General features: G+C 40.3%; 1 protein-coding gene across 19 annotated transcripts in view; it reads left to right on the top strand.

Moving 5' to 3' along the window:
• The window catches only part of SOX5 (SRY-box transcription factor 5), a 638539-nt gene that overhangs the window by 596736 nt on the left and 25625 nt on the right, over positions 1-16178 (top strand). For 15 of the 19 annotated variants that reach the window (XM_050323666.1, XM_050323662.1, XM_050323669.1 and 12 more), the window contains 2 exons: positions 2851-3028; positions 7678-7850. In XM_050323666.1, the coding sequence (XP_050179623.1) occupies positions 2851-3028; positions 7678-7850 (351 nt within the window). The remainder of the gene's footprint in view (positions 1-2850; positions 3029-7677; positions 7851-16178) is intronic. The other 4 variants (XM_050323679.1, XM_050323676.1, XM_050323675.1 and 1 more) reach the window with 1 other exon arrangement.

The following is a 16178-nucleotide window of genomic DNA, read 5'->3' as shown; positions in this document are numbered from 1 at the left end:
AACAGAAGTAAAAATGTTATGAAGACCAAACACTGAAGTAATATCATTTTGGTAAATACATAAAATAGCTGAAAATTGTTTACTTATCCTCCTTTATGAGAACCAAGCTTCTGTGACCTCCGATTAATTTACCATTAGCCTGAACACACAATGAAAGTGAATGAAGGGGCAATTTGGAATGACATTTATCAGCTCTGGAACTGTCGACTTCTATTATTTCCACAAGGCCTTGTATTTCTTGGCTCCAGAGATGGCTGTGCTGACTTGAATGAAGAAGAGCATTCTTACTACCAAGAATAGTTACAGCACAGACAGTCTCATTGCTGGATGCCTACAATGGAAAAAAAAACCCCACCTCCCCCATTTCTGACTTGCATTAAATGAGACCAAAACCAGTCTTCTATAGTGGACTTGCACAAGACCTTGCTTTCACACCAGGATTAAAAAAAAAGGGAACAGAAGGAGGAGCAAGAGGAGGCAAGGAAATAAAGTTTATAGGAACAGGATAGCTGAGGGATTGAGGCAAAAGGATGAGACTGAGAAAAACCTTTCAGCATGAGGATGCAGTTTGGAATCCAAGCTGCCTTTGCAGTGAGTGATACCCATTCCCATCAGGAACTGGTTGCTGCTCCCTGTGAATTGGTGCTGCTCTTGGTCAGATTTTCAGTGGCCAGAGAGCACATTGCAGGTTTTACTACCATTTCTGACACTAATTAGCCCCTTTCCTTGAGACTTAAAACGGAGGTCGAGAATTGAACATACATGGAAACGAAACCCTCTTGGACTGAACCGAAACAAGTCTGTGGGCAGGTTGGCTTTGCTTCTGATGCTGTCTTCCAAATAGATGACTTTGCCCTTCAGGGATCCTTGTCTGGCACAGGGTCGCTGTGTTCCATTGGTTCATTGGCTCATTTGTACTTAAAACTTTCATGCAACTCTCTCATTTCACAACATTATAGTTCACTGCTTTGGGATTTGTTTGGTTTTTAATTGAAATTGGGTGAGCAGCAGAGCAAGCCCCCCTTCTATTTGGCCAGTAGAATATTTTATTCTAATTTTATTTTAGTTTTTACCTATTTAATACAATGAATTTGTATTTTTGTAAAGTAATGAATCCCTTCTTAAAATGTCAGCTGCTGGTTTTACTCGTAACATTTTAACCCTACCGCTTAGGTCTCCTAAAAGATCAACAGATGTCTGCCTTCTAGGTGCCTAGTTCACTTCTGAGAATACAGAATATAGGCTTCTAAGACAATTTTATGCATTAATTTTTTTCCCATTTATTTTATGCACAGGTTGTGTCTAGGATGGCTTAGACACCACTTTAGGGATGACAGCTTTGTCTGTTATGCCTCTGAGATGTTCCTCTGCTATGACTATTCCAAAACTATGTAGAAATAATTAAATATAACAAAGGTGCTTTCCTTAGAGCTTGCTTCTTTAAGCAGTGGAAAAGTTAAATGACAGTGCTTTGCAGAATTGTCTTGTGTTTGTAGATGTACATCTAGATCATACTTCCACAAGCGATAGGCAACTATAAAATTCCTTCTTTACTGCAGCACACCACCCTCTGTGGAAAAGAATCAGTGTTATATGATAGTAGTCAGAGATACCTTAGTGGTAGCAGTAAAACACTCAAACATTACGAGTCTAATTCCAGTCAGCTTTGCATTGTTGTAAGTCAGGAATAATTCTATAAAACTAAATGTACTTACATTTTAGAGAGATCAGAATCAGTTTCTTCAGTGCCTAGAGCTGAAGCCCAGTTGTCTGATATAACATATCTTGTAGCTAAAGGATGACTTTCTTAAGTTACAGTGTCAGAGAAGAGCTAAGCTATTATGTGATGATTTGATCTAATACCATATTCGTTAGTTCTGGTTATTTAAAAGTCAGCTAAAATAACTTCTGAAATACCCCCTTGTGGAAAAACCTATTCTCCCTTCTCTGGTTTTTTTCCCCCTTACTGTATTTTATGTTGGTCAAACAAGAATACATGACTTAGAATTTTAATGTGTTTTATAACACTGTCTGTCACTCTGTGTAATCAAGCCAGGTTTAGGAATAATTCCAGTTACCCTGCAAAAAATGTCACCCAATTTTTCTATTTTCACATAATAATAATTACTGAAATCTGGAAGTTCAGCTTTGCAGAAGAGGAAAACATCTATGGCTATATGCAGAATTATCTAGGGTATTGTTTCAGATTTTGTGGAGAGAAAGGACCTGTTTCTTCTGCTCTCTTGTTAAGGTGAAAGAGTATTTATTTCCTATGATATTTTTGTTCTTGGAATTCTAAGCCTAGGAAGTTCAGGGGAAAGTACAAGTTGAAAAACAACAAAACAAAAAAGCCCAAACCAACCAGCCAAACAAAACACACACAAAAAAGGACCATCAAAATAACCCAACAGAAACCCCATTCACTTAAACACCTTTGCCCAATTTGGATGGTGGTGGTTGAACTTTAGGTGAAGATGCTCTTCAGTTCTTATTTCATCGAGGAATATAACATTTAAAATAAAATAGCAGAAATATAACTGGAAAATTGCTCCTAATTTTCATGATAGAAGCGTATATCTTGTTGATAGGAATAATTTCTTCCGAGACAACTCTCATCCAAAGTGCAAATGGACGATGTTGTCTGATCATGTCATGATAATTTTCCAGTTTATCAGTCATTTCAGTTCCAAACTGGAGTGACAAGATGATATCACATTTGATCTTCATATATATCATAAAGCTTTCAGGTTTAGAAGTTCATGTAAGCTGAAAACAGCTGTCGTTGCTTGGACGGTGTTGTGCCAACAGCAGTTTTGTAATAACATTCTTTTCTCTTTCTGCTTGTCGTAGGATGAAGTGGCCCAGCCTCTGAACCTTTCAGCCAAACCCAAGACATCTGATGGCAAGTCTCCCACATCACCCACCTCTCCTCATATGCCAACTCTGAGAATAAATAGCGGGGCCAGTTCGCTAAAGTCCTCTGTGCCAGCAACATTAGCTAGTCCTTCAGCCAGAGCTAACACAATAGGTAAGCTCAGCCTCCTGTGTCCGTCCTTGTAATGATTCATAGGTGTTAATGGGAAGTGGGCTTTTATCAGCCAGTGCCAGGCAGTGGCCTAGGAGCTGTCACAGGTTGACCATTACACTCCATTTGCTTGATGTCAGTGAAGAAACTCATGGAGACTGATCTTTCAGGAGGGGTATCTGAGCTTTTACAGACTCAGAAAACAAAAGACCTGTGTTATTTCAGGTACTGCTTTACCAAGAAAAGTTAATAAATGCTGTCTGTTTAATCTCATGCAATAAAGACAGCGACCTGTCTAATGGTGGGCATTAAAGACCTGTGATATTATACTGTGTCCTCTAAAAGCAATGCATAAACTTTAAAAAATATCCCTAAAAGTTACGTCTTTCCAAAATTTCGAGTTTAATCCTCAGTCTGCTCAAAACCTACATGGAATATTATTTTACCTTCGTGTAATAAGCAAAACAATTACCATGTGCATTTTTAAAAAAATCCAAATTTGATGTTATATCTTGCAAAAAGTCTTGACTGGCTGCTTTTAATATTGTTCCAGAAAATAGTGATATTTCTTACTCCTGCCAAGATTACATCTTTGCTTAAAGACCATCTAAATAGTAATAACGTTAGTGGTGATTTTACAAGTCTGATGTGTTAAAGAGATTGCTCTATGTGTGTATAAGAAAAATGTGTACACCCCGCATTCTTCATGCATGTAACTGAAATAATTTATTCTATGCAACGATTGACTATAACCTGAATTAAGATTTTAGTATGTAAATCAAACTCTGTGGGAAATTAAAGGAGGTAGATGTCCCTTTTCTGTGTTCCTTCTAAAGCATCTCCTGCTGACCACTTTCAGGGATGGCACAAAAAAACCCAAAAGAAGCCATAGGTCAAACCTATCAGAAGCTGTTTCTGTGATACAGCAGTGCTATGCAGTAAACATTATTTGGTATGACACATTACGACTGTAGAAATATTTTTAAAATATGGCATTACTAATTGTTAGCACCTCTCTTTTTATTAACCCTACACTCTTTAACTGTGGTAGGTAGTAATGCATTTCATCTTTAATTTGCTTGACCCTGCTGCTCTCCGTGCACAATGCATCGGGTTTCAGTTTTTTCACATTGAATTTTTTTGTCCTTAAGTAGAACGAACATCACATTTAGATGGGGAGTTAAGCATCTGACCCACATCTCAGTGGCAAGACATCTCTTGTTCTCTCCTCTCCAATCTTCTTTCCCTACACACCTGATATTTTTTATAGGTTTGAGACCCCTGCAATTTACTTCTTTTAACAAGATGCAGATTTTGAAATGCTGTACCTGTAATGAGTGATAATGTAATTGGATAAAAGCTGTGAGGATGAACAGAGCTTTAAAGGTCACTCTTGTAAGAAGAATTAATGTGTTATACCATTAATAAACCATGGAAAACTGTGGAGCAAAAGATAACATACTTAAGTTATTGTTAATGACATAGAGTTCACTGCTGTATATCTCTCAGCTACAAATATAGAAAGTGACTTTTTGAGGTTGCTGTGCAGGATCACTGTGCATGCTGTATATATAAGATAAGCTGTCTTTAACTGGTGCAGGAGCTGGACGGACATAATGTACTTCTAACAAAGGTTTATCCTTTAATGTAGGACTAGAAGAAGGAAAGGCTCTTGAACACCCTACAGAGTCTTCTCCTGCTAACTGCTAGGTCAGATCCAAAGTTAAACAAGTTGAACTCGTTACTGTAATGAAACCATTTGATGATCTTGAAGTGAGCGTGAAATTTCAAGTCACCTTCCAGCAGGAGCTACACCACAAAAAAAAACTTGATAGCATTTTTAGCAAAGGTACTAAGGTCCCTAAAACGGTAGAGAAGCTGGATCACTTTCTTTATCTTGAGCGATAAGTCCCTCTACAAAAATTCTCTGGGAAACACTCAGTCATCTGCCAGACAGTTGCCTCCACCATTTGAATGACTGGAGCTGTGAGCACAAGGCACAAGTTGTCTGTCCTAGGTGTGCACAGCCCACCTTGCTGGGATGCAGTTGAGCTGTCACTTTTCACCACCACTAACTTCAGATTAAAACTGTTCTCTAAAAGCAGTTCTTTCAAGCTCCTCAGGTCCCGTGGCCTGGAGAAATGCTCGGGTATTGTTCAGTTGTCTTTGAGGGACGTAAACTTGGAGCCTCAGTGATAAACAGCATAGCTGCACTCGGGCATACGGATACACAGCCCCTTTCCAGAGCTATCCTTATAGCATATAAATTGTGCTACAGACTGAGCAGTCACAAATGTCATGGCTTCATGTATGACTTTAAATCCAAGAATTTCTTTTTGGGAACAGGCATATGTCCGTGTACTAAAAACAGAAACAACTTCTCTCTGCTCTTTGCCATTATCTGCAACATCTCTGTGCTAGTTTGGCAATCCTTGTAACTAAGTGCATTTTATGTAATGCAGTTCCCCTCTCTGTCAATAATTCACCACCTACCCTAAACAACAATAATTTACATTCAAGTCGCTTCTATATTAATCATTTCCCTGCACACCAGCATCTTGGCAGCTACTGAAAAACATAAGGAGTGCTTGCTTTTATTCACTGTCATGTGCCAAACTGTCTCAAAGATAGCAGTATTCAGGAAAAGCCAAATAGTCTGGAGAAGGGCATGAATTCCAGTTCCTAGGCAAATTCGGCTCTTATTACAGATTGAAAGTATTATACCTACTCTAATCAAGAGCACAACCAGCACTAATACTACTGTTTGTTTGTTTGCTTCCTTTTTAATTTATTCTGACTACATGCGAGGTTGATCAGTAACATATGCAAACTGGGGAAGAAACCAAGCAATTTGATAAAATGGAGGTTAAAAAAAAAAAAAAGAAAAAAGAAAAATCAGCTGGTAGCATTGTGGTGGTGCAGGCTATATCCTTCCTTATGCCGGGAAAGCTGGAATTACTGGAATTCCATTGGCTGGGAATTACTGAACTGGATCGTTTGATAAAAGCAATGTGAATCAAGTTATTTCATATAAAACTCTCAGGGTTCCTGGGGATTTAGCCAAAAGCTAACTGTTAGTACAATTAACAGCAGTCAAACCGCACAGAAACTTTTCTTTCTAGTTTTTGCACTCCAAGGAAAATGGGAATACCAGTCCCATTCTGTCTGCAGTCTAAAAAAAACAGTAAAAGCCCAAACCAAACTAAAATCCTGACAGCAGCACAGCACTGAACTAATCTGACATCAGCTTCTTCCCCTGAAATGTTTTAAGCAGCAAGACAATGTCCTATGTTTTTTGGCAATCAGTGGATCAGATAGAAGAGTCTAGCAATACAACAAGGATGTGTAATCTGACATGATTAGACAAGGCTCTTTAGGAACAGAACATTCATAATTGAGACAAAGAAAGAGTATTAATAACACTTTCCTAACACGGCAGTTAGCCATTTTATATTTCCTTTCTTTAATCTTAGTGTTTTTCAACAAATCATGGGATTTAATAGCGTGTTTTGGCAGATTAGAGGATTTATGGCCCAGATGTTTTTTGTTCTAAAAATGGATTAGGGTGTAAAGTTTGCTGGAATCCATGGAACATGTTGAGGCAAGCCGGTCATTTTGTGTGTGATTAGTGCCTGCCTTCTGTCTCACAGTCCCTCCATCTGTCACAATTCACCAATGGATCTGGTTAGATTTAGCCTCATGTCACAAACAGAAGTCCCTTTTCTGGGCAATTTCATATTACAGATTCATTTTATGCCGTTTTTATGCCCTAGTTAAAAGACAGAAAGAAGTGTGTGCGTGCGCACACGTGTGGGGATGTGGAGGGGGGAAGGAGATTGATAGATATTAGCCTCTCCTTTAATGTTTGAAAAATAGACTGGGGCTTGGAGTCTCCCATCAGTATTCTATCCTACAAATCACATGCAGATCATAATAAGTATAATCTACAGTACGCTAAAGGAAAAAAAATGACAAAGTGTCACATTTAAAATTAAATAGTATTAGCTGTGCCGGTGATGCTTGTAACATTTTAAAAGGAAATAATTCAGTACTACTAAGGCTAAGCCCTAGGCTGTGAATTTGCAGCAAAACAGTGGACATTTGACCTACTATTAGCAGCATGAATAGGAGTGGGAATGTAGGTCTGTGTAGCTGTGGTTTCTTATACATTTGTGAATGACAGGTGGTGGTGGGGAGCATTCGGTGGATGAGGTTTCTCTTTCCAGCCATTATGCATTTCATATCTATAGCAAACCACCGCCACCTGTGGTTTATTTTAATGTATTCACAAGTTTTAAGAAGGGGAAGAATGAAATAGTCTATTTTTAAGAGTTTGGGATTGCTGGCATGATCAAAGCTTCCCCTAACTCTTATCCGGTTACATCCTGCTGCATACAAACCACAGGGCTAACCTCTGCAGTGTCAGGGAAATATTGAAACTAATGGGATCAAATAGCAGGAAGGATGATTTTGGCACCAAGGTTTCTCATGCTTTCTATCCAGGTGGCTCTATCATAACAACAGCAGAATTACAAAGCATGGACCGAGTTTCTGGGCCTTACCTTTTAACTCTTTCTCGTTAATAACGATAAAGTGTGCATTTCACCGATGAAAGCTAAAAGTGTTTTTTCTTGTAACTTTCTTTTTTTAAGATATCCTTTCTTCTATCACGTCGTCAGGTTATTTAAATGACCACGATGCTGTTACCAAGGCAATCCAGGAGGCCCGACAGATGAAGGAGCAGCTTCGGAGGGAACAGCAGGTGCTGGACGGGAAGGTGGCCGTTGTGAACAGCCTGGGTCTCAACAACTGCAGGACAGAAAAGGTGAGTTTCTGAGACTCCCTTTGCAAAGGGTTCGAGATTGCATTTGGCTCTCCCTACAGATTCCTAGGTTCTTCCTCCCTTCTTTTCCTCCTTTTTCTTGCTCGATTTTTCCTTCCCCATTTTAAAACAGAATAGTTCGAAAAGAAGTGAAAAGCAAAATGAAAACCACAACCAAAAGATGACATGAGAGAAAGACGTGGAGACCCCTGGGGGAGAGTGGGGAGGAGGCAGAGATAGTTAAAGCCCTCACAAGAACTTTGGAGGCCACTAATTCTCTGTTCCAGCCTGTCAGCGTGTATTAAGAGAAGGTGATCTTGGAAATCTCCGGGTCTAAGTGGAAATCTTGCTTTATGGAAATGCTTACATGTGTTTGTGAGATGAGCTGGATTTGAAATATTCAAGCTTCTTTAGGAGCATAAGCTTTGCTGATACTCAGGCTCAGCTTCTGGGTATTTAGCCTTGTGAGGTTGTCATATATGATATTTTGTGACCACTGCAATGTAGCACTGTCATGTCACGTTAGATGACTTAACAAAATTGAAAAAGCAGAGAATTGACAACACAAACTGCACCAAATATTTTCAGTGAAACTTAGAGGCAGCAGAACGTATGGACCTCACCACCCTCTGCTTTTGGACTGGCCTGTGAAGCTGCATTATGACAAAAGACCAACAAAGTGAATATTCTCCTGAAAAATTTCTATGTGCTGTAACTATCATGTATATCAGTGAGGTTGTGATTTGCTGCTTTTCTCTGGAAATACCTGATGTCTTTCCATGCACTGCCCTGGCTTATGGAGGATAAATAGACCTGCCAGTCCTTGATGCCACATTTTTAGTGAACTGTCCTTATAATTCTGCCACCTAAGATATATATCCAAATGCTTGCATGCATCGTATCCTTGGCAGGACTCTTTCCTCAGTTCCTCTCTTCTCCTTCATTATTTTCTGAGGGGATACATCTCTCGCTGTGCAGTTCAACAAGGATCTCCATTGTCACATTTGGTCTCAGCTGCATTTTATTGAAACCACTTTGACTGGCTTTGCACTCTGAGGTCTTGTGCGATTCACTGAGGTAGGCAGAAAAATAGATGGAATAAAAATGATCAGCTATTTAGCAGAAACTTGAAATTCAGTCATCCTAGGAAGCTTGTGAGTGAAACAGTATTGTCCAGAATGAGCAGATTGCTAATTTGGATAGCTTTCCATTTTCCCTGTTTTTAGATGGAGTTTGATCAATAAGCTGTGAGGAGCCAGCAGCCTGGGTAATGAATGTTAAATGTACATGTGAGTCTCTCACCACTGTACTTTTTTCATCAGCCTGTCCTGAGTGTAAGTCATGTAGAAATTACTCCGATTTCATGCACTTTCTTGGGAGGAAGGGGAAGGAAAAAAGAGATCAGGGTAATAGGTACCTTCTTAGAAGAATAAGAGTGCTGGTATGGGGAGAGGGAAAGAAAGAGAGGGATGGAGCATGTTTATGGCATTTCACATAGAAGAGTACCAGAAGGGAAAAGGGAAAAAGCAGAGTGTCAGATATAAGAAGAAGTGATCACAAGCACAAAGGAATTTATATTCAAATATTTAAGCATTCTTGAAAGGATGCTCGGAGCAGAAATTCCTTTTCTCTGCTCCCCATGTAGAAATGACTTTAACACTCAGCCAGATGCTAATGCAAAGTGACTCAAGCTATTCCTCGCAAGCATAGCTAAATTGCCGTTATTTGTTAAGCGCATTGAATTCAGCTGTGGATACAGCAGTTGGTTGCATTCAGAAAGCATCTGTACCCTTTTTTTTTTCTTTTTCCTTTTTTTTTTTTTTTTTTTTTTTTAATCCTCCAAAGCAGAGACAACTCTACCTATCTCCCCCCTCTCCTCCCTTGTGCTGGCTGGGAATTGTCAAGTGACAACCGACCAAATCCTTTTGGACAGGAAGCCTTCATCCTGAGTTCTATATACTTGCAAAGCAGGCCTTGTGGTTGGATCAGGAAGCCCATTAAAAGCACTTTGATGGTATGGAAATTCATCTTCATGAAGCACCCAGGCCCCTAAGCAGCATGCTGTTTAGCTGTGGTTACAGATCAGTCATTCACATCGGAGGGCAGTAATTGTGCTGACGGCTTGTTCGGCAATGGAAGCACATAAAATAATCCCAGGCCCTCCACCATGGCATTGCAAGTTAATCTTCTTAAATACAGATCAGCTGTTGTTCTAACACATGACTTTATGCTGGCTCTAGTGACTCTGCACAGCCTTTTGATTAAGTAACAGGAGTGGAACCATCTGCATTCACTTTATTCCGTTACTTTCCTATTCTTGGGATTCTCCTTAGCCTTCTGTTTTCACTTCTCACCCTCAACCCCAGTTGAAGTTTATTTTCCTCTCTAATTCATGCCTCCTGGTGGGCTTGTGGAGGGCAGAGACAAGTTCTTTTAGAAGGTAGCAGGAAGGAAAAATTGTTTGCTCAATTGAAAATTTTTCTAAGGCAACTGTAGGCTTTGTGTGTTTTGATACAATTAATGCCAAAACTTTATTGGGGCTCACTAATTTGGACTTGATATCTCAGCAGTCTTTTTCAACCTAATTGATTCTGTGATTCTGTGATTTATTTTATTCCATTTTCTTTAATTTTCTCTATTTTTAAAGTGAAGATGAGAAAGGACAGGGCCAAGTCTGAACCCTGTTAGACTATAATGGCATTTAAGATGCTGGGGTGACCACTTAAACCACTAAGCACTAGTAAAGACAGTTGCACTTTTTAACTTGTAGGGTCTTCTGATCTGTCTCTTGCATTTGACCCAAGAGAGAAAAGATACAGGCTGTAAAGTTTAGATACTTGTTCTCCTTTCCCATTTATGCTCTAGGCTCTCCACTGACTAGCCAGCTCTGAAGTTCAGATCCAGACGAACACACCAACTTCTCTGAAGTTTGTGTCTGTTTGATATAGGACTTCATTTTGAATTAAATTTTATTCTGGTTTTCCATGTTTTCAAAGGAAGAAAATGAGATAGTTGGGAAGGTGGTTGGTGAGAAATAGAACTGCGGTGTTACCACTGAAGGTTCCCCTTTCAGAAGCTCAAGGTCCCACCATGGGACTTAGAGGCAGCTCCCTGACTTTTTGGGACATCATGCTTGCTTGCTGATTACTTCCTGATTGGGAGAATTCAAGATGGGGGATGGAATTAAAAGATGTATCTATGTGTTCATGGGCACAATGTAGAAATTTATGTTAAGACTCTTCTTCCTGTAGAGCAACCTCAGTCTTCAAAGGCAACAAACCCATCTGGGGTGATTCCAAATTTTTCTCCCTTCTTTGTGGCAGTGGCTAGTGTATTTTTTGATTTCTCTGAGACCTCTTGAGCTTTTTGTTGCATGCTACTGCAGCCTACCAGTGGAGATGGGATCTGTGCAGTTCTGAACATGTATGTGGTAGGGATTTTTCTGCCAGGGGTAGCTGGGCAGGTTTGAGGCTGGAAATCACCTCTGCAAGTCTGTTAAAGCTCTTGGGGCTTCTCATTTGCACGTACATGACCTGGTATCTTGATCGTGTTCCCAGATGGGTTGATCCCCACGGATAGCTAGACATGCCAGCTAAGGCAGTAGGCAGACAGGACTTTTGTGGAATTATAGAGAAACTGTATAAAAGGAGTCATAAATATAAGAGAAGATTTTTCTAAATGGCTAAGATGATTTGGGTGAGTCACTTTATGGGCATCCAACTTGGACCATCTTGACAGATTTGATATTCAGAGGATTACAGTAAAAACTATGAGCATCATGATGAACATGGATTTTACTAAAACCTATTTTAATTGCAAATGCAATAAAACATATTTTTACATTACTTTTCTTGGAAACATTTCGGTGTATAAATGAGACGTGTGTGTATATGTTTTTCTGGTTTCTTGGAAACCCGGGAGCATAGTTTTATTTGTAATTGTCATCTACAGTTAATTATAGCTTGATATGTACTATACATAAACAATGTTACCTATTATACATGTAGCTTAGAGTGCAGATTATCAGCTGATGTAAACAGCACAACAGGCAGCATCAGCAAGTGATCTCTGGCCTATCTATTCAACCCCAAAACTGCCTGTTCCTCTGCAAAGGAGATGTACACAAACACAAAGAGCCAGCATGTGTGTGCATGCATCCAAGCCTACAGCGCACTCCTTCAGGGATACACAACACAAACATGCACTGCACTAGCCAGTAATTCTCCGACTGCAGTCAGACTCTCAAGCACTCGCCTATGTGCCCTGGTAGCTGCAAAAGGAGGAAGGGGGCACACAAGCAGGTACTTGAACATGTGTCAGTGCATACGCTGGTACAAACACAGGTCCTGAATGCTGGCGCCTGCTGCTGAAAGCACTGGCAGCTCAGGCAGTTGTGTAAGGACACAGCTACACAAGGATTTCAGATGTGTCGGGATGCAGTTGCCCTCTGAGCTGAGTACATCCCATTACCCACACCTCCTGTGCCAAGTGTTTCTTAACCTGTGATACAACTTCTCCCTGTTACAGCTTGGAGTGTGTCCTTTTAAAAGGCTCTGACATGTACTTGTCTGCTGGGCTGTAACTAAAGAGCTATTTGTAACAATATTTATTCCACCATTGTAAGCAGGAGCCTATTTATTACTCATGCTTATGGAACACTGGGTTCAGGATGTCTTTCCTCCCATTCCCACTCACCCCTCCTCCCACTATCCTCCCCAATCCCACCCCCAACTCTCCCTCTTCCCCTTAAGAGAGTGCCAAACGTGAAATGACAGTGACCAATGTTGACTTAATGTGGATGTTTAATAATGAAAAAAGTGTGTCAGTTCCAGCGTTAGTTACAAATGGCAGTAAGTATATCAGGTGGCAGCCCTGTAATAATTTTACATCCATCATTCCTTCCTGATGCCTCACTGGCTGCCTGATGGATGGGGATAGCAGAGTTAACTCTTAAGAAACTGCTGTGATCTGCTGAGCTGAAATGAATTCTGTCCCTGCTCTCCCCTTGGGGAGGAGTGGGATAATAAGAATCTCAAACCCGCAGATTCTGCTGCCTTTGAGAAATAAAACACTGGAGCTCACTTTACTAAAGGCATAAGGAGTAGCTGGTATAACACAGGGGATTTAAATTTCTCTTGCAGTAGAGAATTGTACTTCAATAACATTTTTTTTCTTGCCCTAATGGTTAGATTTGAACTAGAAAGTCAAGAGAAAACTGAAGGAGAGAAGGGCAGGAAGGAGAAGAAAAGAGAAGGGTTGGTAAAACAGACTCTGACCCCGTGCTTGCTGCAGACACTGAGAGACCATGGGTCAGGCCAGAATAAGTGGTAATGACTGAAAGTGGGACCTGGCACGAGCCAGGCTTCCCAAACAGGAGAACCCCTTGGAAATAAGTCCAGAGGCTCTGTACTGACATCATAAACCAAATCACTTTGCAAGAATTGAAACCTGCCCATTTTCATAATCTCTGTAGTATTTTACTGGAAAAATACTTTAGCATTCTGAATGACTAGCAGAGGCTGCGTTACCCACAGACATTACATACATGCACACTTATCCCTGCAAGTTCAGCAGACTGCTAATAGATATGTCTGATAATTTGTAGACCACTCTATTCCCCACTGACCTGTAAAACATTAGGAAAGATGATCAGTGTAATATTTTTGTTCTCTTCTTGCAATGTGAGCAGAGATCCTTTTGGAATAATTATTATACAGTGTGGGGACCAGGAAGTCTCTTGCAGACAATGCTCTGTTCGAGTCCCACAACACAAAAGTTAATGTGTTATCCTAACAAATATATATATCCCCCTCTTACTACCCCTTTCCCTGTCCTCCTCTTAATTTTGTTTTGCTGAGGTTCTTTGCCAGCAGAAGTTCTTATGTGTGGGTTGCAGTTCTCTTTGTTAATGCTATCAACACGGAGCAGTTAGATTTCAAAACGAGAAGGCGAGCAGGTATTATGTCACCACCCATCCGTCACTGGGGATGTCAGCCTTTCAGTAAGCCCAATCAGCAGCATCAACAGGATCATTGATGGTCCAGGAGTCCTGTTCAACAGGGCTACTGTACCCACTGTCATCTCTCCTGAAGCTTTTCTCCAGTTTAATACAAAACACAGGTCAAGCTTGCACACTGCAAAGATCAAAATTGAGTTTACCCAGCACTAATCATTAAACATTTTGATTTACTTCAGCTGGAAGTTTATCTGTCTATCCCCGACCTCCCCCCATTTTTTTGCCATTTGCCTTGTGGAACTTGTGTATATTTATATTTACAGCCTCTGCATTTAATGGCCACATGCCTTGTTTTCACAGATGGCCAGTGGAAGAATTCCCTTCCCCCTTTTTCTTTTAGTAAAGCCTGCCTTTGGTTTTGCTACTTTTGTCACAGTGCCACTACTCTCAGTTAGCAAGTGCCTACGCATGGGAGGGGGAGATTCTGCAATGAACAATTTTTTTTATTCCCCCAAGGATTTTAGCTCTTTATTTTAAAACACTTTTTTTTTTCTCTCCTGCCTGATTGACCATCATTTACTAAATGCCCAGATACATTTAAAAAAAAAAAAAAAAAAAGATTGTGTATATTTATATGTGTCTTTAGTGCATTATTATGGCAGGGCTGCATGGGCAGGGTTAGCTAATAAAAACATGCAGAGGGAGGGACAGATTCTGCCCACAGATGTGTGTGTGTGTGAAACTCCCACTGAAGTCAAGGAGAACAGCAGGAAAAGAGGCAAGGGAAGAGCCCTGGATGCTTGCAGCTGCTGCTGAAGTCTGAATGGGAATTTAAGTCTTCTTGCACTCCAGAAGGCAGAGATTGGAAACATTCACAGCCTACTGTGGGTCAGGGAGGACTGCAGCTGTTTATACCGTAGTGGAAATTTTATTAAGCCCAATAAAGATGGATCAACTTCCTCCTGAAAAAAAACAACATACAATTGATTTTGAGTTCTTGTTATGACTTTTCGGCTTTGGGAGTCCTTGGGTTTAAGTTCCAAGCTGTGCCCTACAGCCATGAGAGCTAATTGCTTCCTGAGATATTTTTTATTGTTTTTACATAATCACATGCCTCCAATCACTAGTGCTTTCAGTGCATTCATGAGCACTGGCATCAGTGCAGTACCTCTGTTTAGTGCAATAGAGGCTGGGCTTGGTTCTTCTGTGAACTCTGTCCATTTAGTCTCTTGAGGGATCAGCCTGTGTTTTCTGCAGGTGGGACAGTCTTCTGGGGGATCTGCCTGTCCCAGTACGCAGGTGTTCACTTAGCTGAGTGACAAACAGCCTCCAGAGTCTTTTGGGGATGCTGAATTTAACCTTTAATTGTAGTGATGCTGATGTTGGGGAGTAGATAAGCTAAACCTTACTTCATGTCTAGAAAAATGCAGTGGTTTCTTTCTTAGGCAATAACCTAGATAATATGTTGACTTCTTCATTAGGGCTGGAAGAAAAGTAGCAAAGACACAGCACAGTTCATAATTTGAATACCTCCTATGGAAAAATGGAAAAGAATAATCTGTATGGCTGTATTGCAGCTACGCAGTTGAGTCACCCATTGTTCATTAAACAATTGCCAGGAAAGCAGAGACTGTGTTCTTGCTTTCTCTTTGCGTGTGTGTAGGCCTTCCTTCCCAGGATATCCTGCATGGCTTGTGATTTTCATTTTATTTCATTCTTGGTGTGCCACCTCTCTTCTCCAGTTAATGCTTCCTTTCCTCACTGATCAGCTGTACCAGCTTTCTGACTTGCTGTGAAATCCTTGATTAAATTTTACATGGCACATTTCATCCAGGGATCTCGAAACTCTTCACAATGGTGGGAAAATGTCACCATCTCCATCCTGTAGAGTTCAGGAAACTAAGATGCAGCAACTGAACAATTCACATCAACATAAAGTTACAGACCATGTCAGCCCAGGAAACAGTCTGGATGAGAAACTGGGTCTTGTAACTCCTAACCTGTTTGCAGTCAACAGATTACAGCTGGATCTGATTGAAGTCAATGCCTGTGCCCACGCTGTGAAAACTTCTCTGCTTCACTTTCCCTTTCCTTTTTATTTCTTCTTTAAAGTAATGGACAGGGCCAGTCCTACATGCATTTTCATGTGGAAGTCCTAACATGCACTATCTCTCAGAGCTCATAACCAAAGAAAAGCTGGACCTCACTGTACTCTAAACTTGCTACTTTCCATCAGTTCGTTTCCAGACTAATTAATATATTTTACTAAGGAAGTAATTCTTTTTCAAATAAAGGATTAAAAAGAAATAATCTTCGGGACCTGACACCTACCAAATTATTGAGAATTTTCCACTTTTTATTTCAGTGGGCTCTGA

Source organism: Myiozetetes cayanensis, unplaced genomic scaffold, assembly GCF_022539395.1.
Source record: "Myiozetetes cayanensis isolate MyiCay16 unplaced genomic scaffold, myiCay2020 scf3, whole genome shotgun sequence".
NCBI classification, from domain to species: Eukaryota; Metazoa; Chordata; class Aves; order Passeriformes; family Tyrannidae; genus Myiozetetes; species Myiozetetes cayanensis.
Note: the sequence above shows the minus strand (reverse complement) of the source record. Positions and strands in the feature narration are given on the sequence as shown.